General features: G+C 50.4%; 2 protein-coding genes across 2 annotated transcripts in view; one reads left to right on the top strand and one right to left on the bottom strand.

The window, feature by feature from the left end:
* CCNYL1 (cyclin Y like 1) overlaps positions 1-3,640 on the top strand; it is a 34,844-nt gene extending 31,204 nt beyond the window's left edge. Inside the window, exon 10 of the mRNA XM_049798669.1 lies at positions 1,831-3,640. Within this exon, the coding sequence (XP_049654626.1) occupies positions 1,831-1,947 (117 nt within the window). The 3' untranslated portion in view covers positions 1,948-3,640. The remainder of the gene's footprint in view (positions 1-1,830) is intronic.
* Positions 3,641-7,126: 3,486 nt separating this feature from the next.
* FZD5 (frizzled class receptor 5) lies at positions 7,127-11,684 on the bottom strand. The gene has a single exon (XM_049798654.1). The coding sequence runs from the start codon at positions 11,672-11,674 to the stop codon at positions 9,944-9,946; it is 1,731 nt and encodes a 576-aa protein (XP_049654611.1). The 5' UTR covers positions 11,675-11,684; the 3' UTR covers positions 7,127-9,943.
* Between the last annotated feature and the right edge of the window lie 15,598 nt (positions 11,685-27,282).

Raw genomic sequence — 27,282 nt, 5'->3', positions numbered from 1 at the left:
AGCGTGATCCCTTCTGGTCCTTTGGAACGATAGGTATGATATGCCTATGAATTCCTCTATTTAAAGTTAAATAATGCAACTCTTCTGCTTTGTCTCACCCTTGTTACTTGCACTTTAAGCTAACACTGTCACTGATTGTAAATGTGGTTGTAGGGCAGTTCATATTCCACAGGAAATTGTTTACTGAACTGCTCAGTGCCCAGGTATGAGTGGATGATTTACAGATTGTGAGCCTGTTTTGTTTCTTCTTTGCTAGCATTTGGGGGCTTGGTATTTAAAACCAGAGTAATTTTCAGTACAGTATGTGATTTGCCATAATGCACTTACTAATGCATGTATATAGGACCTTTTGGGTTTTAATTCTAAAATGTGGTAAATATTCAAACCATTTGCTAAAATTTTTAATTCTACCTTTCGGTTAGAGGCACACAAGCAGTTGAAGGAGCCTGTATGAAACAGTGAATTAGTATTGCAGGGACTGAAAACTGATTTACACCATATGGGTGACTGGGGCTAAATATGTCAACACAGGTTGCTTTATGATTGATGTGCTAGCATTAAAACAGGATGGAGAGTCTGTCTGGTCTTGCACCAGGAGCTCATGCAGCCAGTGTCTCAAAGAATGCCACTCTTGAGCCAAATGCATGTCTCCAGAAGGTCAGCAGAAATAAATGTAAATAATTATTTTAAAATCCACTTAGAAGTTTATTCATGCTCAGAGTGTTTTTCACCTTTTGAACTTCCAGAACACTGGGCTGTGCTGAATGGGTGCTCCCTTAAAGGAAAGGTGTAGGCTTGTAGCTGGTCGCAGGACTCTGAAAGTTCACCTGGTGATAGGTGGTAAATTATTAATGGAAGTAAATGTTCAGGACTGAAATTCAGTTCAGCCTTTTATTACAGGTATACTTATTTATTTGCATTGATAATGCCTGAAGGCTCCAATCAGAAATAGACCTTGCAGGGGAGGACGCACAGTGTTTTCCTGGACAATCGTGTGTTATTAAGATTTAAATAATGAACCTTGTTACTGGAATAGCTGCATCAGAATAAAAGCTGCTTGACTAGCTAGATAAGCAGAGCAGAGGCAAGCCAATAAACAGGTGAAAAAACAGTTAAATACTAAGTTGTCCACATGTGCTGATACTCAATAGCTGTATTAAGTGCCATGGCTATTGCCATGCCATCGAGCAGTGGGCTGCCCTCCCTTCTCGGACCTCTGCAGGAACCTGATCATGTGAGTGATCCCGGGCAGAGCACATTGCGGGCAAGGGTGTAGAGATGGTAAAGGCAAAATGGAGGTGAGGTCCTAGTAGAACTTCATTTCCTAGGCTCACTTGCACCGAGTGGCCAAGGGCAAGGTGCCCAAGGGAGTGCAGAAACCTTTTCAGTTTGAACCTTTTCTCTCATAGAAATGGCTGTGTGTGGTTTTATACCATTAAAATAAGATTTTTGTGCTGCTGCATGCAGCAGACCTAGCTACTAGGTGCAATTTTGAACATTAATTCCACAAACTCTTAAGTCTGAAATGGATCCAAGTTTTTCATTAGATAGTGAGACTGGTAAAAGAATGAAAATACTTGTATATGGAGACCACTTACCTTCCTTATGTCTGTCTTTCTGACAGGGTTCTTGTTAGCACGGGGACAGACCCCTTTAGTATCTTCCCTCCAAAGTAGTTCTTACCTACTTTCATTCTAGGAAAAAAAAAGCTGGTAGCGTCACTGCTACAGAGTGCCTGCTTTGTTGGTATTACACTTGTAAAAGCTTCCATGAAATGTTCAGACTTTTCTAATGTGTACTTTCCATTTTGTATCTGAACGTGGTATCCAGGCTATCTCCCGGCTGTGTGAAGACAAATACAAAGACTTGTCAAAAGCTGCTATGAGACGATCTTTCAGTGCTGATAACTTAGTTGGTATCCGCCGTTCTAATGCCATCCTCTCCTGAGGAGAGAGAAAGGTGCAGCACCATGAACCAGCGTCCATATGAATTGGAGGAGTACCACCACTCCATGCACACAAGCCAGCGGTGATGGTGTCTTCCAGCAAGAGAAGGAGAGGAGGGTAAACTAGCCGAGGGAGCCCAGAGCTTGAGGAGCGCACTTGGTGCAAAAGACAAGACCTTTGTCAAATCAACTCTTTCCTCCTTCTGATGTATCCAGAGGTGCAAAAACAAACTTCTCTCCTTCTCTCCCCCACAGATGTTTGCTTACTATGTAGGCCTATAGCTGTGAACTCTTGAGGTTTTTAATAATAAGTAGTTTTAAATTTTAGAATTTAAACACTAACCACATGACTATAGTTACAACATTCTTCCCTTCTCTCCCCTGTCATCCAGAGTCTCGCTGCATTTGTATTTCAGGTCAATGCAGTGTTAACAAAAACAAAACAAAACATGGGACTCTCTTAAAGTATAAAAGCCACTCTGGAGCTGAAAACAGTAGCATAGACACATGTTGACGGCTTTTCCCTGGTTTGGCTACTAAAAGCTGCTATTGTTGGTGATCTGTTCATAACCAAGAAGCTGCCCAGCAGGAAGGAATTCCAACTCTGCACCCACAACTTCACTCCAGTAGAGATTGTCAAAAGACTCTGAATGTTTTGACTGGGGCAGAGATATGGTTTTATGTATTGTTAAAATGTATAGGGTCCATGCTGCATTTCTTGTGAATTATGGTGCTTCTCTCATTTTCTAATACTTGTATCGCTCTGGAAGAGATGCAATCTGTATATTTTTCTGAGGCAATGAATGAGAAAGTTGGTCTGGAAACATCATCACCATCCCAAACAGTGTAGCAATCCAATGGTGAATGGCATGTGTGCAGCACTGCTTCTCTGAGTTCTACTGCAGATCTCTTGTGCTATATACAGTGGAGTTCCTAAAGCTGATATTGTGCATCCATCTGGCTCTCCTTGGGTTTTTGTTGCCTGGGAGGGATTTACATTCATGAGACAGTAATGAGTTTGAGAATCCTGGACTACCTAGCAAGGTAGATTGAAAAATACTGTGTTCAATTGAGAATTATAAAAAAACTTTCTGTAAAACCCCCTTTCCTCCCTAGCCACCCCCCCCCCGGCCCTCCAAAGTGAATTTTATCTTGTGCAACTGCTTTAGAGGCTTGGGTTTTGCTCTTTCTGAGATTTTGGAACAGAGCTTACTTTCAGGCTCTGAAACTGAACTCTAAACAGGATAAGTATTATTAGACTCTTCCTGTTACAAGTCTTTGTAGTATCTTCCCTTCTTGGATCCAAATAGATTCTAGGCGGTTTGTCCTAGGAGCAGATCTGCCTCCGAATGGCACAGGCTTTGTGCACCTCCTCTTCCAGCCAAGGCCCAGACACTTACACTGAATAGCAAGCCCATATACCTTTGAGAGTGTGGGGCTGTCTGAGTGTAATCATCAGTTTGGCTGCACTCAACTGTTAAAATGATGTGTATAGCCTTTTGTGGTATGCAAATATGCCAGCCCCTGGCTCCCAAATCCTTGGAACTTGGCACTTCAGGTATCGATCACAGTTCAATTTTGAAAATAATGCTACATCTTCAGGTGGTTTTCCTTTCTCATGTTTGTATTAAAAGAAAAGCTAATAAACTCTATTTTAATTAAAGTTAAAGGTGAATTGTGTGTTCTGTACAGCTGTCTGATTTCATTCCCCCTCATGAGTATTTGGGACTGTGCAGCTTCTCTCAAGTCTGAAAAAAGAAAGAAGAAAACCCAGTGGTGTGTGTTAAGGCCCCTCCATTCCCCATACCAGCCCCTCGCCTTCATTTTATCCCAGCAACTTGTGAATGTCTGGGGAACCGGCAGCAGAGGTCATTTGGCAACTGTGAGCCGCTTGGTCGGCAGCGTGGGGCAGGGCCCTGGCAGCCTGCTTCAGCTGAAGGCGTGGTAGAGTCTTGTGTAGCTGCCTATTCCCACATGTCGTTTGGATTTAGAATTTGACTCCGGCTGCTCAAATAACGACTCACTGACAGTTTCTTTGCACTTAAATGGCCTTTAAGTAGGGCCAGTCTCTCTCTGGAGGTGATTTGCTGGTTTTTAAGTCCTTCCTTGAGAAGCACTAAATTGGAAGCTACAAGTGACCAACTCCTGCATTGACTTGTGACCTAATTGCTAACAAGTTGGGGTTTTTGGGGGTTTTTTCCTTAGCACTGCCAGGTGCCTTCAACTTTGTGGGATCTGTCTGGATGCACTTTTCTGTGGGCTGGCACACAGCTTCTGCAAATGCAGCCATTCAGCTGTGAGGTGCTCGGCAGAAACTTGGGGCATTTACCTTTTTTGCCAAATGAGATGGAGGCTTTTCCTGCTGATCTGGAGGGCAGGTGAATGACAACTCGAGCTGACAGCTGCTTCTGCAATATATCCTGCAGGAGACTGCTGCTCCGAACTTAATTTTGCCTCGCACCTTAACTGGCTTTAGTTTTACTGTAGCATAGCCCAGAGCACATTGTCAGTAGGATTTTGATCTGTTCAGCAGATACTGAACAGGGCTCAACTACAACTCAGCTTCTTGAGAGAGGAAAAACAGCAATTCATTTAACTTTCTGGTTAATGGTCCTGGTAAGAGTTGTTAGATTCTGGAAAACACAACTAGTGGATTTCTTAGGTAAACAATAAAAAGTAAACCATACAGCTGCCTTTTGAAGGGATGAGCAGTGATAGCGTTTCAGAAGGAATTGCATTTAGGTGGTTCTGCTGGAAGATGAACTGAGTGGGGATACCCTGTAACTTTGCCATGTGTTGGCAGCACATTTCTCAAAAAGGCAAAAGAAATACAAACATAGTTAGAATACAGGAATTGCAGAGATTGTTACTCACCTCTGCTCCCAGCGAAGAGCAACCAGCTACAGGATCAATGTACCTTGTTTCTCTTAACCCAACAGCTGAATAATGTTTAATCTATGTTGAGGTGACCTCTGCCTGCATTCAGTTCCAGGGCAGCAATCCCCAGCTGGCAGTAAATACTGTTTGCAGAGACAATAGCTATGTTATGGCCCAGCAAGAATAATGTGAGCACCAGCAAGAATAACACGAGCATTGTATGGTAGCGGTCAGCAGGGGCAGCAAGTCATGGACGTGTTTGTGGGCTACGTGATGCCCTTGGGCTTCAGCAGCCCTGTCCCTTTGTGTACGGGACTGTGTATTTTGTTTCTAAGGGAATTTTATGAGAGCTACTTCAGTGTGGGTTTGGCACTTAAGAGGACAGGCACTTCAGCAATGGAATAAATGTCAAGACCATCGCTTCTGGATAAGAGCATAGGCGTCAAGCATCACCTGAGCAAGTAGAAGAGGACAGAAGAGCAATTGAGGCAAGAGCTTGCACAGGGGGTTGGCAGGTGTGCGTGGGGCAGGGTGAGCTGGTGCGTTCAGAGCTCAGTATGGAGCAGGCTGCTGCCCCTGTCCTGCACTGGTATTTCCCATAGCACAGTAGTGCAGTAGCATTATGTAGGCCTGATTTTCTGTAATGTTATCTGGGAAAACTACACTTGCACCAAATAAGTTATTTGACAATATACAGTGAATTACAGGGTGCTGCCAAAGTGACTGTAGTGCCCTTACACTAGCAACCCCCGCTACACACACCCCCCACGCCCCCAGTTGACCAGCTAGAGAAAGAGCATTTAACTGACTGAACATGGGCTTGTTTGTCATAGGATTATAAGTTTCGGGCTTACTTTGCAGACAAGGCATGTTTTAGGTGAAACAACCACTTTGGCTTCTGCTCTGTGATATTTGAGAAGCCACATGGTCCCCATGCTGTCAGACACTGTCGTTCTCCATACCACCCAGCCTGAAATTGTGCTGTATTTGCACTGTTTAACTCCAAGGAAGCCACTGACTGCCTCAAGGATGGCCTAAGTTGACCAGATGGGACATGGAAAGCACAAGAGCAACGCACCAGCACAAGCATTAGGCTGGGCTGCGCACGACCACACGTGTGCTCACAGGAAGAGAGTCCTGCAGGTGATCTGCAAACGGCTGCCTGCACTAATGGCCCTTCCCTTGCTCCAAAACGGTGGCTCAAGGTAGGCAGCGGATGGCAGCTCTGCCAAACTCCTGTTTAGTGAGGACACGGTGGCTTCCTGGGAGGCGAGGATGACAACAAGGCTGCCAGCAAGGTGCTGGAGTTACTTCTGGAGGCAGGCGGTCGGTGTCTGCAGCTCCTCAGTAAGAACCTCGTGCTGAGATGGTGCACGTCCCCTCCACAGCCCAAAACAGTTGCCCTGCGCACGATAGGATCAGCCCCTGACTGTGTTTTGCCTGTACTTGAGCACCGGGAGGGCAGATCAGCTGGCACTGAGGAATCGGGTGAGGCTGTCAGGTTTATCGTTGGGTGCTGGAATGCTGCTTCCAGGTAAGAGATCCTATCTAGTGGGACCTAGTGTGTGCCTACACACCTAACTAGATAGCAGAGTCCTGCACCATTAGTCACCACGAAGCCAGCCTTAACCCCTTGCTCTCCTTCCTACAGTGCTCCTCCCAACAGGAGAGAGCGCACAGCAGATGGCAACATGGATGCGCAGATCTGCGTGCAGCATCCCCCTTGGCTAAGAGCTGTCATCTGCTTGGCCTGAAAAGTATCAAAGGGCACCTACTCAGGGCCTGATCTCAGCACAGGGCGAGGGACTGATACTGTGCAAACTGCAGAACACCAATAAAAGTTGATAGTTAACCCTCTTCTACCAGCGAGGTGTGACTTTGGCCTGTCAAGGAAACACGCTAGCAAGCGAGGTCACGGGCACCAGCCAGCAGCAACGGCAGCCCCTGAGGATTAAACCCAGTTCAGTGCAGAGGCAGGCTGCTGCACCCGGGCTGGGACACGCAGCACTGTGGTGGGCCGGGGCATGCCAGCGGTGAGGGCGCGGGTACGTGACACCCCCCCATGCCGAGGGCAGCACCCCGTGGGGTTTGTGCACACAGACCATGCTGTTCCTGCACGACACAAGTGTAGTTGCCTCACCAGTCCTCCACAATCCCTTGTGATAAGAGCCCCGCACAGCCCTCCAGCACGTGCCTCCCTGTGTCCCCCCCCAGTTAAGTTCTTATGGTAATTAATATTCTAGCAGAAGCAAAGAAAACACCACACATTTTTTTTTTGTCCTCATAAATAACTAATCTCAATACTTCTCTTTGAATAAAATTTGTTCAGCTTTTCACAAAATATAGTACAGTTATTTAAACAACGTTGAAGAGCATCAGTAATGGAAGAGGCAAAAAAACCCCAACATGTAAATTGGCTACAGCATACAGGGCACACAGCAACGACTCGTTTCCCCCTCCTGCCACTTGTTGCTGAGAAGCCTGGCTCAAACACAAGTTGATTGTATTAACCTACCGTTAGATCAAAGCTGAAAATGCTCTTGCATTTTTCAATAGGCAACAGTTTGTAGCTAATCTTGGATTTCTTTTTTTTTTTTTTTTTTTCCTTTAAAAAAAAGCTTTACACAGTCAGTTGCACTTTGGAAAAAACAAAAACAACAAAACACCACCTTTGACACGGTTTTGTTCATTGTATTGCATGATGTGTGTTTAGCTGTATCTACAAAAGGCACTATAGAAAGAGAGGAGTCCAGCAAGGCATGGATTGGAGCAGGCTGGAATCATTTAATGCCCTGGATTACAACACGAGACTACCCACAGCGTCTCTGCGCCTGACCTGCCTCGCTGCCGAGAACACACCTGTCCCAAACCCATATCAAAGGTCACTACGGCTTCTGTATGTACGAACCAGGCTATAATACAACTATTTACAGTTTGTAACACAACATGGTACAATTCTGTCCGCGGTGAAGTACTGCAGCACACTGGAGGGAGCGAGCCCTCTGTGCAAGAGTGCTGATATGAGCGGCTGCGCAGTCCCTGCCGAGCTCTCCATCCCTGCACCGCTGGCCCCTCTGGCCAGAATGCCCCAGAGACACTCATGCAGTACCTTGGCAGTACCTTGATCAGTAGATGTGCCACTCAAGCGTCCCTTCACTTCTCAGGCTTTGGGTTTAAAATGAGGTGGAAACCTTCTTGACTGAAGTGGTCCGAGGGCGTTCAGAACAACCTCGGATCCTTGCAGTCCCCGCAGGAGCAAAGCCAGCAGTTGTTCTCCAGTGCTCAAGCAGCCAGGTCACAGTGCCACGCTTGAAGGAGGGCAAAAAGGACTCGAGTAGTGGCTGGGCAGTTACATACATGATCACCACTTAGGGTAGCGGGGAAAAAACCCCAAACTGGGTGCTTTCACAAGCAGGCTGAAGCCAGAGGCAGCCATCTCTCGCCAGCTGTGCCCCATCCCGTGCCGCAGCCAAAGCCCCTCATCCTCACTGCATTCAGTGAAGTTGACAACCAGGCCCCCCCTGCCATCACTCTACTTATCGAAACCCAGCTGTCACCACCACTTAATGCCAGGCACCAGTTCTGTCAGTGCTCTGCTGCTGTCTGACCTAGGGAAGTGAAAAACGCTTAGGAAGCTGGAGGAAAGAGACTACAAATGCTCTACTGAGTTTTCCTAAATTAACTGCTCACTCTCGAACCCGGCACCGTCTCCAACAGAGGCACAGCTTTGAAAAAAGCAGCCAGAAGTGTTGAAGCTGGCTGGCTAGAAAACCCAGCTGCTCCCCAGGAGAGACAGACTGCCGCCTGGCTTGGAAACCTCCCCGCCATGCATGCACTACCTGCTGCAAAAGCACAACCACCCTTTTTAGGGTTGGTTGTGCCACGCTCAGCTGCTGCACCGCGTGCCACAGCTGGCAGGCAGGGCGCTGGGGCTGCCTACCTCACCCCAGGTAACCTGCACGGCACCAGGCAGACACGAGAAACTCACCCTGCTGCAGAGGCGAGAGGCACGGAGCAGCATCGACCCCTTCCCAGAGCACATGGCAGCTCGGGAGGAGGCTGCTCTCAGTGCCAGGGCCAGCGGTGCCCCGGGCTCCTTGCAAACCCCGTGCTGGGACAGCAGCCTCGTCACCCGCGCAGCCCCTCGGCTCTCCGGGGCGAGTTGCTCCGTGGAGTGGAGCTGGATGCCCACCGCAGAGCGGCGGGGCGAACCCAGGAGTTGGTGCTGCAGAGCCGAGCCCCACCGGCACCAGTCCCTGCCCGGCCCCGAGCCCTCTGCCCGGGGAGAGCCTGCAGGCGCTTGCCCCAGGGAGAAGGGACCTCTGGGACCGCCTGGTCCCCACCTGCGCTGCAGACAGTTGGGACCCTCTCCCTGCCCGCCTCGAGGGCTGGGTGGCAGTTCCTCCCCGCAGCCCCTTCCTCCTGCACCGCCACCGCCTGCGAAGCCCCCAGCCCACGCAGCTCGCTCCCTTCCTCCCGCCCAGCGTGCCGCTGCCCGAGCGGGGCCAGCGGCAACATCGCACTGGGGCCCCCAGCCCCCTCCTCCGCACCACGGAGCTGTGCCCTGTGCCCGGGGACCTGGGTGGCGCACAGCAGGGAGGCAGTCCCCACTGCCAGCTCTCCCCAGCCCCCTCGCATCCTCCCGGGGTTCTGGTGAGTGGCTCGGTGCCGGTGCCAGTGCATCACCCGGGGTTGGGAGCCACCACCTGCCCTGCCTGCTGCAGCTCTCCCCTTCACCCCAGCACCAGCGAGACCTGCCCAGAGGCTCACTGTGGGACACAAATCAGTGCTCCAGGGCTACCTGCGACCTGACCGGCCTGCAGGCAGCAGCGCCCCAGGACCCCAAACAGGGCATGGGACCCCAAATGGGGCATACACGACGGTGCCAGGCTCCAGGCCTCCCTGTCCCTCTGCCCCCATGTTGCTGGCAACACCTCCCCCTGCCCTGCCTGGGGCCGTGGCTGCTCCGTGCCCTGCGGGCGCACTCGCTCGGTCCCGGGCAGCACTGCCACGGTGGGGCTGAGGATGCCGGGGTGGCCCAGCTGCCACCCCCTCTTCTGTGGCCCAGGGTCTTTGCAACCCTCTCCTCCCTGTGGCTGGGGTCACTGAGGCTCTCTCCGGTCACACGTGGGACAGTGGGACCTGCTTGTGGTAGGAGGCCATGCTGGGCAGCGCTGTCCTGCCTGCCAGCGCCGGGCTGGCCTCACCGTACACGGAGGCACCCGCGGGCTTCCTGGCCTGGCAGCAGCGGGCCGTGAAGCGCCTCCAGGACTCAAGTGTCTTTCCAGACCAGATCCAGACGCCAGACGTGATGCCCACCACAAGGCACATGAAGTACTTAAGCATGAAGACGGCGTAGTCAGGCTTGGGGCGGTGGGGGTCCCCCGGGCAGGAGCAGTTCTGCGCCCGCTCCCATGCCTCCCGGTTGTGCTGCTCGTAGATGTAGCAGGCGATGACGATGGTGGCAGGTACAGTGTAGAGCACGGTGAAGATGCCGATGCGGATCATCAGCTTCTCCAGCTTGTCAGTCTTGGTGCCACCCTGCTTGATCACACTGCGGATGCGAAAGAGAGAGACGAAGCCGGCCAGCAGGAAGAGGCTGCCGGTGAAGAGATAAACCACCAGCGGTGCCAGCACGAAGCCCCGCAGGTTCTCCAGGCTCTGGTTGCCCACATAGCAAACCCCGGCCACCGGGTCACCGTCCACGGAGCTGAGTGCCAGTACAGCGATGGATTTGGCGCTGGGTATGAGCCAGGCAGCCAGGTGGAAGTACTGCGCATAGCTAGCGATGGCCTCGTTGCCCCACTTCATGCCGGCTGCCAGGAACCAGGTGAGGGACAGGATGACCCACCAGATGGAGCTGGCCATGCCAAAGAAGTAGAGGAGAAGGAAAACCACGGTGCAGAGAGCCGGGCCCGTGGTCTCATAGTGGATGTGGTGGTGCTCCGGGTTGCAAGCCACGTTGGCGTGCCCTGCCACCAGCCGCACGATGTAGCCCACGGAGACAAAGAGGTAGCAAGCAGAGAGGAAGATGATGGGTCGCTCAGGGTACTTGAAGCGCTCCATGTCGATGAGGAAGGTGGCCACAGTGGTGGAGGTGGAAAGGAAGCAGAGGATGGACCAGAGGCCGATCCAGAAGGTGGCAAAAGTCTTCTCATCCTGGGTGAAGTAGGGCTGGTAGCAGGGGATGGCGCAGTTGGGTACCTGCCCAGTCCTGATACGGTTGTACAGCGGATGGGACTCCTTGGAGATGGGGATCAGGGGTGCTTTGCACTTGCAAGTCCGGCCGCAGTCCATCCCCGAGGGGCGCTGCCCATCTAGCGGCGTCAGGTTTTTGGCCGTGTCCTTGGCCGGGTGCGTGGGCTTCCCAAAGAAAGGCGGCAGGGTGGTGGCTTCCGTGCGGTTGTATCCCATGCAGAGCACCTCGGTGTCCCCCAGCACCGGCAGGCTGTCGCAGCTCATCCTCTCGGGCCAGGCGAAGCCGTACTGCTGCATGATGGGCGAGCAGCCGGCCTTGGCCCGCTCGCAGACGGAGCGGCAGGGGGGCAGCGGCTTGGTGTAGTCGGGCAGGCAGATGGGGGTGTACATGCTGCAGAGGAAGAAGCGCAGGTCCGGGGAGCACTGGATCTCCACCAGCGGCCAGAACTGGTGCACCTCCAGCCCGGCCTCATCCTGCGTGTCGTGGTTGAACTGGTTGGGCATGTAGGTGAGGTTGTAGCCGATGCCCTTGCACATCGGCACCGTGATCTCCTGGCACACCAGCGCCTTGGAGGCGGCGCGCCCCGCCGCCGGCAGCCCCAGCAGCAGCGGCAGCCCCAGCACCAGCGGCACCGGCAGCCCCCGGCCGCCCATCGCCGCCGCGCGTCCTACCGCCGCCGCATGCCCCGGCCACCTGCCGCCGCCGCCGCCGCCGCCGCCGCCGCGCCGGGAGCGGGGCCCCGCCGGGACCGCCAGTGCCGCCGCCGCCGCCGCCACCTGCGCTCTGGGGCGGGCGGGCGCCCCCGCGCCGCGCCGCGCCCGCGCCCCGCCCCGCGCCCCGCCTCCCTGCCCCTAGCCCCGCCCCGGGAACGCCCTCGGGCCCCGGCGCCCCGCCCACGCCGGGGCTCCCCAGGGCCCGCCCCCGCCCGGGGCGCCGAGTCCCGCGGCGGCGAAGCGAGGCGCCTCGCCGCGCCGAGCCCCCCCCCCCCCCCGGCCTGGCCCCGGCTGTCGGAGGCGACCTGGCGGACCGCCGCCCGCCGGCGCTCGGACACCCGCGGCGGCCCCGGCCCGGCCGGCGGCAGCCGGCGAAGCGAGAAGGTGACGGTGCTGCCCAACCACCGGCCGCTCCGCATCCGCCCCCGGCTCCTGGCCTGCTCCAGGGACCCTGACTCCTTCCCCTCTAGCCCGCCGCGCCCCTCCCGGGACCCGGGACCCGCCGCCCGCCCCAGCGCCGCGCCGGCCCGGCCCGCCTTCCCCTCGTCGGCGTGAAGAGCAAAGCGGGACGGGGGCAGCGGCTGGAGGAGGAGGCGGCGGCGGCGGGCGGCGGCTGCCGCGCTGCTGCCGCTTCGCCCCCTCCTCTTCGGGCCCTTCAGCTCTTCTCCGCGGGAAGGGGCCGGGGCCTCACCCCGCCGTAGCGGCATGGGGGCAAAGGGGTGAAACCTCGGGGGGAAGGCGCGCAGGGGTCCTGCCCCGCGTTTGCCTTGCTCCGGCAATCGTACGTCAGCCCGGGTACAAGGGTCACGGCAGCATCTCCCGCCGCCTCCTCCCGCCGCGGCCCGCTTCCCGGCTGCCTGGCAGGGCAGGGCTCCCGCCTCCCGGAAAGCTGAGCCTCCGCGGGGAAGGGAAACAGGACCTGCCCGCGCCCGCCCGGCTGGCAGGGTGCAGACGGCTGCGCTACCGCATTCCTGGCCTGGGCTGCCGGCCGGCTCCCCGCTCCACCTCGGAGCCGCGGGAGATGTTTCACGAGCCCCCGCCTTCCTCCCGAGCAGGCGGCGGGCGGCGGAGCGCGGCGCAAAGGAACGAAGCCGGCCGGGCTTTCGAGAGACCCCGGCCGGGGCAGAGGTCCCTCCCCAGCGCTCTGGGAAACGCGGGCTCCTGCCGGAGCTACCGCGGCGATCACGCTCGGCGGCCCGACGTGAGGAACTTGAATCCGTGCGCTAGCAAACGCCTGAATCGCCAGCACGGCTTCCAGTGGCTTCCACTGCTCCTGAAGCCCAGGGCACGTCCAGGGCACACAGGGGAACAGACCTGCTTCGGAAGCCAGATTTGGGGGGTCAGAGGCTGCACCCGCCACGGCAGCGCCCTTTTTCTGGCCAAGGAGGAAGGCTGCTCCCAAGCCATTGCACAGGAGCTCCTCACTCATCCTCAGCGGATGTGGATGGAAGGGCAATTTGGACCAAAGTACCCACATCCAGCACTGGATCTGCTAGTCAAGACGTACAACATCACAAACAGGGACAGCCACAGCACATCGCAAACGGGGACAGCTCACGTTCAGGCCTCGTGCTGGGGAACGCCAGCACCCAAAATCTCACGCACCCAAAATGCCTCCAACTGCATCCAGAGCCCAGAAAGCAAAGACTCGAAGCCTGACTTAGCTCCTGCCTTCCTCCCAGGAAGGAATAAAATCTGGCTTGCCTGTCGCTCTGTGGCCAGTGGCTCTTGTGGCTCTAGGCGGAGCGCTGACTGCTGCTACCACACACCAAAGTCCCCGGGGGGATTTTAAGGCCAGAGACCTCATTACCACCTCCGAAATCCTCTGTGTCTACAAGTCCACCCAGCCTAGGCGTGCGTATCATTTGGCACTGACAACCTTGATGTTTAACAACTTTTTTAAAGAAAAGGAAAAAAAAAAAAGCTCAAGTCCCTATACCTCTCTGCTTTATGCTCTAAGTTCTGCCTGTAATAAAGCTTTACGGAAGAGAATTGCAAGTCACGTGTTCCTTTGGAACACAGGGGCATATCCCTGTAGCAGGAGTCATAACTTTTAATTCTCCCCAACAATGAGTTTCTGTGAACTAGCAGCCCAGCAGAAAGCAATCACAGACAGTTTCATTATGGCTTTCAGTTGATTATCCAAATTATAGCTGTGAGCAGAGGGCAGCCTTTTTATTATCATCATTGCTGTACAATTAGAAAATGCTGATGAAGCTCCACAAGAGCAGAAATTCTCTTTTTTTGCTGGTATTTTTCATTTTTATAAGCGTTCCCTTGGGCAGGATCTTGGTTTGATTCGACACACAATGGGGAACAGGTACATAGGTGGGAAGGGAGAAGATAAGAAGGGGAAAATGGGGCAGCTCTTCATTTCAGTTAATCTATCAACTCTTGTATCCTGGTTCAGGTTTCACCACTCCTCCAGATGTATCTAATTCTTAGAGCCTGGCTGTAAATAATGCTGTATTTGCTACACTGGGGACACATAAAATCCAATTAAGAGCCAGGTAGACATCTGTTGACTTGCTCTGTGCTTCTGTTTCCTTTTTGGTTTTTTTTATGAATACGTAGCAGAGCAACCAGAACAGGATTAAATATGGTGTAAGTAAGTTGATAGGCTTGTTATTCATCTCTACAGTACAGTATGAGAGTACAGTGCTTTATGTGCATCCAGCACTATTAGTGACAGGAGCCGTGCCTGCACAAAACCTAGTGTGCCGAACCCTGGAGACAAAAGAGAAAGCATTTCCCACCCCTAAGAACTTGCTGCTGTTGTTGTTGTTAAAAAAACCTCTAAAAATTATTAGGAAATCGCTTTACCTGTGTGCAGAGGTGCTCATGAAGCTCCACCATGCTAGACAGGTCTCCTTGGGAGTCCAGCTAGTCCCTGCTCGTGGCTCCAGCCCAGAGGATATGGGCATGGGCTGACAATACATGTGTCCTCAAGGACATAACTTCCACCTGTAGAGGCATTTTCAGCTGGGATGCAGCGGTTCCTGGAAGAAGCAGAAAGTAAAAAGGTGGTAAATATTTCTGTATTTGGTTCTTTCACTGCTGTATTGTCAGCCTATGCTATTTACCTGGACAAACTGCCGTTGTGAAGGATACTGTGACTTTTCAAAGACTTTAGAAAAGGACTAAGTGAGCTTTCTTTGTAAAGACTAGCTATTGCCCTTGTCCTTGTTAGAGAACAGACTTTTGCAAAGAGCTTTTCAGGCCAGGCTCTGGGCAGGGACAAAGCCAGGGAGCACTGATCTCACTCTTGGCTTTGCCTGTACTAAAGCAGGGCAGGAACCTCCTGCCCCTCTTGTTGTAGGACCAGCACGCTGTCCCTGGCCCTCGACCCTTCTTGCTTGGAGCAGCAAATCCCGGTTTTGTCTGCCCTGCTGACAAGTCTCCGGCTCCCAGGAAGGGAGCGGTGGGGGCCCAGCGCAGGTGACTATGGGCTCCTGGTGCCCGTGGGCAGCCTGCCAGTCATCCCAGCTGGAGGCTGTGCTAGCTTAGGCACTGCTCAAATTAGCAGTGACCCCTGATAACAAACTGCTTGAGCGAGAGGGTGCTGGGGAACACAGGGTGGTTTGCAGCTGCACGAGACTGGAAAGGCTGTGCCGTACTGCCTGCTGCGGGTGCAGGGACAGCCAGCCATCACGTTTGGCATCATGGTGCAGCCCCCAGCCAGCTCCAGCACAGCAGACCCATCATGCGCAAAAGGAGATCAATGTTTCCCCTACGCACAGGACACAGTTGCAGGCTGCACCAAAAGACAGGTGTGCTTCTGCTTCCACCCATAGCAAGCGTTCACGTTCCCACCTGAGAGTCGCAAGGCTGCAGGCTGCCAGCACTGCAAACCCCAGCACCAAGATGGACCTTGCATAACTGGACCTGGAAGGGGGCTTCCAACTAAGAGACCAAGGTCCTTGCTGCCCCACAGGCAGGAGGGACCTGGCAGGAAAGGAGCCCTTCACGAGCAGGCAGAGCAGAATGAGAATCACTGCCAGAATTTGCAGAGGGATACTGGCACCCAAATCCTACCAAAGTGCAACAGCAGCAGGGACAAACAGTTTCTCATGTGCCCAAATGATTTAAAAGCTGTGGGCTGGGGACGGGAATTCAGATTTAAATTACTTGAATGCTTTTCACCATGTATGCCTTGTTGAAATTCCCTTGAAAACTCTAACCTACATCAGTACTGGGTTTTTTTATATATACCTGTACAATTACACACCTTAACATATTGCAGGAAAACAAAGCCATCCCCAACCGTAGTCACATTCAAAAAGCTACAAGGAACCAGACAACTTCTGAGTGAATTAATGCAAAACTGGATTTCTAACAGTAACACAGACTTTAGGAACACCTGGCGCAAGTGCTGCAGTTTGTAAAATGCTACCAGAAGTTCAGATAAGTAAGACTAAAGTAAAATCAGGAAGAGTGGCTGCATTTGAAACTCATCTTGCCGGACTCATCACTTATTACTTAATGATACTTGTACATATATGTGCACGTAAAATGTACATAACTAGTTTCCATTGGTCTCCTCAGGGACTGGGACCCCTTTCTAAGAGGCACAGTTGGAACACCAAAGGGGTGTTCCTGTCCCAAGGTGCCACCACCACAGCATGCAGAAGGCAGAGGCAGCATCAGGACCATGGCCCAAAGGTGCAGGAGGGTCAGCGGGGATGAGGAAGGGTCCCTGCCATGCCATGGCCTGGCCAGCAGCACAACAGCCACGGCTCATCTTCAGGTCTCCTTGCTGTGATTCACGCAATGCCAAGATAAGGAGGAGGCAGTGAACTTTACAAACTTCACATTTGATATTTGGGGGGGGGCATATTGCAGCCTGAAACTCTTCAGATATGTAGTTTTTGAAACACATCACATTGTGCTTTTTTGCTTTTTTTCTTTTTTTTTTTTTACATGGGCCCTTGAAAAGAAAACAGTCCGCAGAGTGAAGTTGACATGATAAATTAGTATGGCCCTGGCAAAGCCCTCACTCTTCATTGGGCAAATACTTATTTATGGACTTTCAAATTGTGGCTTATGTAACAACAGGGTGAGTGACTTTCAGAAAACCTACCCCATGTATTGACCTGATAGAGCCTAATGGGTCCTTCAGAGCAATTAGGATTTATTGTGTTAGTGTCTATTGTGCATAGAGACCATTTTAAAAACATGTGTTATTTACCCAGAAGGCAGTAATGACTGTTTAAATACACAGTTAGATTGTTTCTGAAATGCTTGCTGCTCTATACATTGTAAAGAAGTTACTCCAAGTATTTTTCAGAGTTAAATACTTTGCTCCACTGGGATTTCCAAGCAGGGTGATTGTACTGCACATACATTTGTATGCTTATGGCTGTAAGTGAATTGAGGTCTCAGGAAAGCTGCCAAATGAGCAACCTCGAAGCATGAAATTTCTGAGATTTTTTTTCTTGACCAAGGGGCCAGTGCTCACCACTCTAGTGGTCTGAGCAGCTCAGTCCATTTCCCAGCTGACAGAGCAGGGCATTTCCCATGGACCACCTGAGTTTTGCCCTGCCTGATCCGAATGTCCGGCAAGGTGTTAAGGTGACCTTAACAGCCATGAAGCTGTGGTTTCCACCATGGCACATTTAACCCTCTATCTGCATGTGAGGTGGGATCATCACCACTTCCCTGTAACCTACTGGGGGCTGGCATGCAAAAATACAAGTGTTGGCTTCTGAACACTGCTGCAGATTTGAGAAGACTAATCTTTGGCCAGGCTCCTTGGCAGGTGTTAAGGAGCACGGCTTCACTACCCGGTGAAGATCAGCGCTGGCTTACACCCGCTTTGACTCCGACCACATGAGTAAAACAAACCCCCAACTCATACATGGGAGGTACCAAATGCTTCTATGAAATAATAATGACTAATTACTGCTTGCTTTGTCTTCAGACCAATGCTGTTTTGATCAACGCCATCTCTAAATAGGTATTTCCTTTTTCTGCCCTCTCCTTTGCTGTCAGAGACCTTGAGGGTGAAACTGCCCAAAGCAGCTCAGCTTTGGCACAATGTTTTCCCTTCCCTGCCTCAGGTCACAACCTTTGGAAACCTGTTTCTATTTGCTTGTTTTACAATGAAATTAAACTAACATCTGTTACAGTTGCAGTACTTTATTTCCAGGGTCAGAAGTACTAAGTTTTCTAAACCAGCAAAGAAAGAGAAAGGTTAGAGGAACCTCTGGCTGAAAATGTTGTAGCAAAACTTCAGTGTTAGGATGCAAGTTTGTAATAGCCAACGTGCAAAATCCTCTGGGGAAAACACTCAAGCAGCCTGGACTGAAGCTGGCTGAAACTTGCAATTTCTGTTTTGTGGAAAATTCCAACATTAAAAAAACAATGTAAAACACACCAGCTTGTGCCAAAAAGGGCAAGCTGCCCATACTTCTGAGAAATCCTGCAGCATCAGGAAAAGCTAGGAGGTTTCCTGTTGCAATGTGGAGAAGTCCTAGAAGGCCCCTGCCAGAAGAGGCCTTGGGAGCACAGGACAGGGGAGGTCCTGGAGCAGGGGACATGGAAATCCTGGGGTGCCAGGAGCTTGCTGGGAAATTGGGCAGAAATCAGCCAGGAATCAGCCTGGTGAGCACTTGTCCCTTAGGTCCTGCCTGGCTTTCAGAGAATGGTGGTCAGTCAAAATAGAAATGTTTCCAAGAAACTTTCTGTCTATGCTAAACTGGCACTTTACAAAGAAACTGCTATCGGTATGAACATCTGTGGTTACGGGTGGTCTCTCCTGGCCTTAAAATTCTATGAATTGGTGGAAAACACATGATAACAACTGTCGCTGTTAAGAGCGACTTCAGTTTGTGTTCAGAATAGTTCAAGTTCAGTCTGGCCTTTCCTGAACATACTAAGTTTCATACAAGCAAAATAGGTTTCAAACACATAAGCCGCTTTGACTGCATTCCTTCACTAACCTCCAAGATGCTGTGATCAAGATTTTCCAGATGCAGTGATTCTGGACCCTCTTGAGGCAACCTTAAGGGATCTTCAGAAATTGTTACAGACCTGCCTTCTGGAAATTGGACTCCTTTACAACATGCCATGTTGCCAACTCAAGATCAGAGGCAATCAAAAGTCACACAACATTTGAAAGCTTTATCCTGTATGTGTACTCACTCATCTATAGTACCCTAGAAGGAGAAAGTTCATACACAATACACATGTGCTGTGTTTTCAGGTTTTCATGAACCAGTAAGTATCAAGGCCAGAGATCTCCTGAAACAATGTCCTCTCCCTGACCTTTTAGGCATTCTTGCTAAGACCAGGCACTTCAGATTCTCCGTATCTGCTTTTGACATCCTTGAAGTGCTTGACACAGGGCTGGAGGAATATTTGGAGCTAAGGCTTAGTGAGTCATGTCATTCACACCAAATGAACCAAATTATGTTGAAATACAGATTTAAATCCCTGCATAATCAACATTCATTGGACACAAGTAAAAAGAGACAGAAACAGATGGAAAGGCAATTAGCACTAGCTGGAACGATACATGTTTTGATTACTTCCTTCTGCAAGTCATTCATGGGATAATGTAATACACAGGTCAAAGTGATTTTGGAAAGGATGTTGCTAGCAACCTTCACATTCAGGTATTAGTTAGATGTGAAGAATTAACACATGCAAGTGATCCACAGAGCTCAATCTTAAATAGCAACAGCTTTAGCAGTGACTGGTGTTAGAGAATTGGAGCACATCAAGAGATTTGCTGGGCAAAAGAAGGAATCCATTCCCTAAATCCTGTACCTCACTGACATGTGCAGCACCATCAAGCACACAATGATGTTATCCTCCTTGGGATATGTCCTGGTGATGCAAGAAAGTGCTCCAAAATATTTTCAATCCTTTCACAAGTGCTAGCACAGTGTTGCCAAAAATCTTTGATGACCAGGTTGTGTAGTCCTCTTACAGGCTCTTTTTACCAGATAGATACAATCAAACTGATTTTATGTAAGCAACAAGCTCATAAAAAAAAGTAGCACAACCACTGCAAAGATGGGGTACACACAGGTTAGCACCTTCCTTATGGCGTGAAAATGGAGGGGTAGCTTGGTTCAGCTTTTTGCTCAGAGGAGTCTGTCCAGCTGCAGCAGAATTCACTCTCTGTATGTATTTCCCTTATGCTGGTGAAATTAACTGTTCCACTACTTGGGACAAGGGAGCAGCTGAGCCCTTCTCCATGCCTCGCACAGGCTGGCACTGCCAGACCCCCAGCCATTACACCATCACAAGGCCGACAGGACCCCACCGCGTGCACTTGAAGAAATTACTGTGCAAGCTTCCACCACTTCATTATTTGCCCCTCACTGTGCTGGGTGCTGAATGTACTTGCAGTACAAACAGCTCTCAGGCTGAGCAGCCAAGGAACACAAAAAATGGGAGAAAGGACAGGTAATTCTCCCTGCTTTTGCAGACAGAAAAGTTCTGTGATTTGCCCTTTATGGCCACACAGAGCTGGGAAATCAACCCTTCAGTCCTGAGCTGGAAAAAGACTATTCTGGCTCCTGCTGTAGATGCTGTGCTCTGTTTCCATTCCACTAGAGCACATTAGGCTAACAACCTCCGATGCTACGCTGCAGGGATGTGAGGCTGTGCGTCCGTTCAGTCAGGGCCAGACTGATTGTCCTGCAGACAAAAACCCTTTCTGGTAGAGGGGCAGTCTGAAGGGGAATGAGGCTGATTCCTTACCTGGGTCAGCCAGGCTGCATCCTGACAGGACTAAACATGTCTCTTTGGGGGAAGAAGGGAGAGGGCAAGGTGAGAAGACAGTGTAATCCTTTCAGCTGACTCTGCCAGGGATGTTGCTAATTAGCAGAGAGAGGACGTGTTGTGGCTGGTGAGAGACAGACACGTTCTGTGTTGCAAGACAGTGGCTTCAACCAGCTCTATCTGTGAGACATGTATGCTGTGAGCTCCCTGATTGTGTTTGCATAGCGGGAGCCATCCCAGCAACGCCAGCCAAGTCCTTGATGTCTGCTGTGCTGCCCTCAGCCTTGTATGAAACCCATGATGGGATTTTAGATAGACCAAAAGTCTTGTTTGTGAATCTTATTTTCACCATTCTAATACAATCAAACTTATTTTGTATAGACATACAGCACGGCTGTGGCTTCCAGGTCACGGAAAAAGATTGGTACTGGAGCAGCAACTGCATTTCCTAAGCTTGCTCAGGTACCTTAGAGAAAGGAGAGTGCTGTACCTGTAGCTAACAGAGGAAATGAGGAGGTATTTTCAGAGAGACAGCGGTCCAGAACTGTAAGTGTGTGTGTGGGGTGTGCGTGGATCACTCTCAAGCGCTGCAGTTTGGAAATGTTTCCAGCAGAGACTACTAAATTTGGTCAGTTGGTATCTGGTCTAATTTATACTGAGCTGAATCCACAAGAGCCCAACTGAAGTTTGTGAGATTGTGTGTGGTTGTGCTTGAGATCAGCACCTGTTCCAGCACCCCTGTATCCAAGGATAGCCAAAATGCACATCCGTTAGCTGAGAAGTCAACAAACTAACCACCAGGCCCTCCAGCTTTCTTCCATAGATTTTATTTAGGTTACCTGACAACATAAAAGGAATGATTCATAATTTTGTGTCTCTGTGTACTTTCCATTTGGGCTAAGATGCCCTGAATTTCTCCTCAGTACTTAAGCACATTTATGTGAGGTCAAACCTGCCTTACGGATCTTTTAACTTGGCATATTCCTGAGACACAGCTAACTCTGTTGGGCACATAAGCTCCTGACTAAACCTAGTACGAGCAGTTCAAGAGATGAGCTGAGACTGATAACAGCAACAAACTCATCTCTACAGAAGCAGAGATTAAGCATATTCAGCTGCATGCTAATGCAGCTACCCAAGCCAAGCCCAAGCCGCGCTGGGCCAAAATGTGCTTTAAGAAATTCTGTATGTACCAATGAGGGCCTTAGCGTGACTGAGAACTGGCACAGAAGCAAGGGAAAAGGGGTGAATGCAAGTGATGTTTGCACTGTGCAGACTTTTGTGGAGAAGGGAGGGCAAGGTTTGGTCTTCAGCCTGAGCAGATTCCTCATCACTACTAAGCTGACAGAGTTGCTATCAGGCCTTTCCTTAAATAGACTGTAAAAACCTGTACAGGTGACTATTTTATGAGCAAAGAGGGAAACAATGGAAGCAGAAGAGAACAACAGCAGTGACCTCCAAGGCTCTGCTGGGGGAAGAGGGACAGGCCACAGACAAACACAGCCCAACCGTGAGGTGTGTCGTGCCAGGCTGCAAAAAGGGACAGGGCTGCTTTAAAGGTCCTTGACACGGGCACAGTGCCGACCCCAAAACCATACCCCTGTGCCCTGCTCTGGCTGCAAAGTACCTCCTGTAATTTGCTACAAGTTTTAGAGAATTAAATCCAATTTACCTGCCACAAAGAAGAGCTAGATGAAGCCTCCCCTGAGCATGGTGGGTAAAGGAGGGCCGCCAATTCCCATCTCGGAGCTGCTCCCCTCCCGGTCGGATCCAGAGGGAAGGGGGAAGGGGCAGCGGTGGCAGTAAGTGCAGGAACAATTCACTGGAGAGCCACGGAGCTCTTTGCAGTTTGCCCACTAATTACTATTAAGCCCTGGTTCCTTTTTGTGTTCCAAGGGGCCGACTTCAATGTGGCACTGCTTCTTGGGCCTTTCATGCGGCTGGGCTAACCCCTGAATAGCAGACTTCGCCCCCCCCACCCCCCCGCGCCCCGCCCTTGCTACCTCTCTCTCTCTCTCCCTTTTTCTTTCCCCCTTTTGCTTTTCTGATAGTATTTTCTGTCCATGTTGTGTAAGGCCCTAAATGAATCTTGACTGCCCCTACAGCCGACTGGAGACACACAAAAGCGGCCCATTCCAGTGGCCACAGCGCCATTGTGTGCCCTAACAATGCACTAATTGGCGGTGACAATTGTGCGGCTGGGGAGGAAGAGGGGGCCGTGGGGGGGACATGGGTCTTTTCCAATCAGTGAGGCCGGTCAATAAAAAGAAGAGGAGTGTGAGGAGCAAGAAACACGCTCGGCTCCGCGTCTCTCCCGCGTGCAGGTCCCTGCCAGTCCCAAGCAGTTTGCTCCAAGGTTCCCCGCAAATTCCTGCAGAGAAGAGTAAAGTGACTAATTTTAATGGGTGGCTATGCAGAGCAAGAGATGTGCAAACTAAAAGGGTCATCTCAATCTCCCAGGCTGTCTCACCATCCCAGAGGCTGAAGAGCTCATGTGACGGGGACACCACCGAGATAGTCATGGGAAAAGATCACACACAAAGCCAAGGGGATGCTGGTGCTGCAGCACTCTGCTCTGGGTACACAGGCGAGACAGAGTGCTCACCTCTTACTGAACTGAGCTTAAAGTACCCTTTATTTTTGCACAAAGACAGTGGGGTGCAATGACAGGGTGTCCAACAGTGCTCTGCTGGGAGAGGTGGTGGTTCCTATGGAGTAGGAGCCTGCAGTGCTGTTGGGAGTAGGGGAATGCACCTGGGCCACATCTCCAGCACCAGCTGAGCTGATGACCAGAGGAATGAAAGGGACATCAGGTGTCATGGGACTGAGGCTGTTTATTGCCACTGTGACACCTCCCAGGGCTCAAAAGGAGTGACCAACACAGTCTCACACTGAGATTCAGCTGGAGTGAGCCCATGGACTCTGAGAGCTGCCCCAGTGTGAAGTTAGCCCTGGAGTTTGGAGGCTGGTGTATCTGACTAGCAAGGGACAGATTTCAGCTCTACTCATTAGCTTTTAGGATAAAATCTGGGACAGGAAACGGTGCGGGCTTCTGAGAAAGGAGTACGGAAGGCTCATCCAGTTGCCTAGACTCAAAATTAATTCAGATAGTTGAGAGATGTGGGTTCAGATGCTGAAGCGCTCAATAACTGCCCACCTGTTTTCCAAACAGCCCACATAAGCCCCCTCAGAGAACAGTGAAGAACAGCATGTGTAGAGCACTCTGGTTCCTGACAGGGAAAGCAAGGCAAGCCAGGCTGGCAGCAACACTCAGGTTTATGAAGGGCTCTGAAATGGCCCTTCTCAACAGAGATGCTTCTCTTCTTTGAAGCTGGCTGATTTTTGAGAAGCATTGTCCAGAGCAGGGTTAGGAAGCAGGTAACTCCCATCCCTCGCAGGACAGCTGTGGGACCGCTATGGCAGGAAACACTTCTGCTAAATGCTTTGATGGAAAAGAATTACCTCCTGCATCTGGAAAGAAGCAGGAAAGCACCTTCCTATGCAGTGGCATCTAACCAGGGAACAACTACAGAGGAGCCACCTCTGGTGGAAGAGTAATACTTTCTGCAGCAAGAGTAACAGGTCCCATGTATTGGCATGGCTTGGAAAAGAAATCTTGCCATAACCTCATGAAAAGCAGAGACAATGAGCAGGGAGGACAAACTGGAGCCGCAGACCCATGGACAGGCAGGCACTGTGCCTGGATCTAAACTCCCTGGTGCTCTGACTGATTGGGACTGGCATTTCAGTTCGGTCTACTACATATAAACATTGAGCTCGGCTGCAAAATCTGGTACCGCAGCCAAAATGTTGAGGGGAAGCCTACTGTGAGCCCAATGTGAGAAGCAGAGCTACAACAGCCTAGAGCCGAAAGTGTGCTGAGTCCAGGGTATGCTGTGTAGAAACCGCGGGACACTGGACTCTTGCCCTTTTTACCTCATGTCCACCGTAAGCACAGTGTTTTTCTTAATGTTACCTCTCAGCTTTATGGGTCCTTGTCAGCATTTCTATGAAACACCAGAGAACAATTCAGTTCAGATACATCCCTGATCCCGGGGAGGAACCCTCATCTCTTTCCATCGACTGCAAGGTGGACTTGTCAGCTGTGTTAGGCTCCTAACATTTGGTGGTGGCAATACCCTCCCTGAGAGAAAATCACTAGTTACCTGCTCTAAACATAGTAAACGTGCAGCTTCTGCTCATCCTCCCCTAGCAGGCCTCCACACAGCTCCTGCCGACAGCTATGGAAACATTCCCATAGATTACCACTGGTGCTGGAGGAGGGCCTTATATAGTGAGACTTCTCTGCCTCCCCTTTGCCCTAAGTCCTTCACAGAAGTACTTTATTGTTTTATGACAGCACAGTAACACTTGACATAAATCTCTAAGCACAGCTAACAATGTCAATACTGTGTAAATACCTACAGTAGAGACCCATATTTTATTATGCTTTCACCCTCTTTTACTTGTGTTAACTCTCTGCTAGGTGCACATGCATTTTACGAGGAATCTGCCAATTTTATACACTGCTACAGCTCATGTCTCTAAGCACCAAGAGCCCAGCTCTGCTTCTTTCACAAACTGCAGCCTTCATTGGAGTCAGCAGAGCTTGTATCTGCTTAAAGGATTGATCACGCTGTCTGTTAAATCAGAGATGAGTGTTATTCAGAAGTGCAGAGTTCAAGCCAGAACAGGACATTTTGCAATATGTACACAACAAACAACATCCACCAGCGTCACAAGCAATTGTGTGCCGACATCTGATGATGGAATGGTGCTGCGGTCTCAGTTTTTCCACTCTAACCTTGCTCCCGTGGCAGTGTGTATCCCCTGCTCTCAGAAATCAGGGGGATTCAGTGGAGAGACACTCATCATGTTTCATGACTTAGTCGCTGCAACTTCAAGTAACTGCCCACAGTGTCAGTCACAAATGAGATTAATTTATAATCTTTAGTGATATGAAAGCACTTTGGACTGAACTGCTCCATGCACACTGATTACATCTGTTGCTTTCTTACACAGATTCAGTAACTTGCGCTTTCTTAGTTTTAAACAATACTTAACTTTACTAACAATTCCTTCTTATTCACCTGTAAATACATCATATTGTACCTACATGATAAACACCTGGGAACTTTCAAGTCAATGAAAGTTCAGCCCTTAATACAAGCTCTTATCTGACTCCTCTAGCTTTCCAGATGAGCATCACAATTTTTTAATATCTGAGGCTAATGCCTTGAACTCCATTATAGAAAATCAAAAGTCACTTACTATAAACAGCAGACTGACTTTTTAGCATGTTTACAGCCTCAATGCCAAGTTTTATATTTGTCTACGCTTAAAATGGTTGGAATTTACTCCTGCTTGCCTTGGATACTTTGGTTTTACTTGTGACACCTGATTATCTGAGATGCTTTTCACCACCTTCTCATAACGGTAATAATCAGGCCTCTAGATAGGACCACTGTTTTGGAGAGTATTTAGTTAAACAAGAACTACTTTAAAAAGACAGTCCAGAGCTATATCCACACGCTCCCAGAATGTTTTCATCTGCCCTCAGCATGCCTTTCACTGAAAAGGTATGGAAGGTCCCTCTCTGTCCCTAAGGAAAGAAGGAGGAAGCTAGCTCCATTTGGGTTAATCTATTACTGTACTGTAACTGGGATTGTATCATACACGTTATGGAAAAATTGAAAGGAAAAAAAATTGTTTCCTTGAGCCTGGAGCACAGTGCTGGACAAGGAGCTTGTACCATTTCGTTTATTTTAGACAGTGTCCTCAGGACTTCATAAACTTGTGGACACTGTCACTTATTCCCAGAAGAAGAGCTGCATTCCAGTTCCACCACCTTTTAGAAAACCAGTCACCTTCCCATATGAAACCAAATACTGTTAATTTTGCTTTAAGAGCTAGAAGGGTAACTTTTTAGAAATGAACTGTCCTGACCTTTATGAGAAAAGCTGGAGCTTGGCTTGGCATGCTCAGGTGATAATGAACCATAATACCACTCATGGGTCTTGGCCGTAGGAGATGATCAACTCTCCTGGCTCAACCTGTTGTAAAGTGTTTAACATGCAACAAGAACATGAAAGTACAAAATCCAAAAGACTGGCTGTTGGACCTAAGGGGTTTTAAGATTTGCCCATGATCTAACATTCCCAAACACATAAACTCATATGATTATAAAACACTGACTTGCCCCACCAGCATGAGAAGTATCAACCATGAAGAGAACAAGCTGGGTGGATACTCTGGGGGTACCAGTCTGTCCCCCTTGCCCAGCATCTGAAACAAATGCCACTTTGCTACTGTTTCCCAAGGGACCTGGAGGGGACGCTGCAATTCACAGTCTGACTGGTATTTTCTGTGGCCTGCTACGTTAAAGGCTATCTGATAAATTAACACAAATGGTTAATAGAACAACACAAAAAGCATGGGTTTTGGGGGGGGGGGGTGCAGGAGTTAAGAACAGGGCTGCCAATGTAAGGTTTTCTTGGCAGAGGTACACTTCACTGGAGGGCACAGCTTTCACGTAATGACAATGTACAACAGGGAGAAAAATCCCACCACCTTAGCTCCTGACCGAAACCAAAAGAAATGTTGCTTGAAACTTCAGCCCCAAGTTGCCCATGACAGCTATTGGAGTATGTCCTTTCAGCAGCTCGTTCCAGTGACGGTTCATACACTGTAACAGAGCACAACAGGAAGGCTGTGAAGGGGCAAGGAGAAAAGAAGCTGTGTAAATACAGCCACGGGAGGACAGAAAAAAAACGAACCAAAATGCTCCTCCCAGGACTCCCTAGACCTCGCAGTCT

The sequence above is a fragment of the Accipiter gentilis genome, chromosome 1 (assembly GCF_929443795.1).
Source record: "Accipiter gentilis chromosome 1, bAccGen1.1, whole genome shotgun sequence".
NCBI lineage: Eukaryota > Metazoa > Chordata > Aves > Accipitriformes > Accipitridae > Astur > Astur gentilis.
This window is presented reverse-complemented; position numbering and strand designations above follow the sequence as displayed.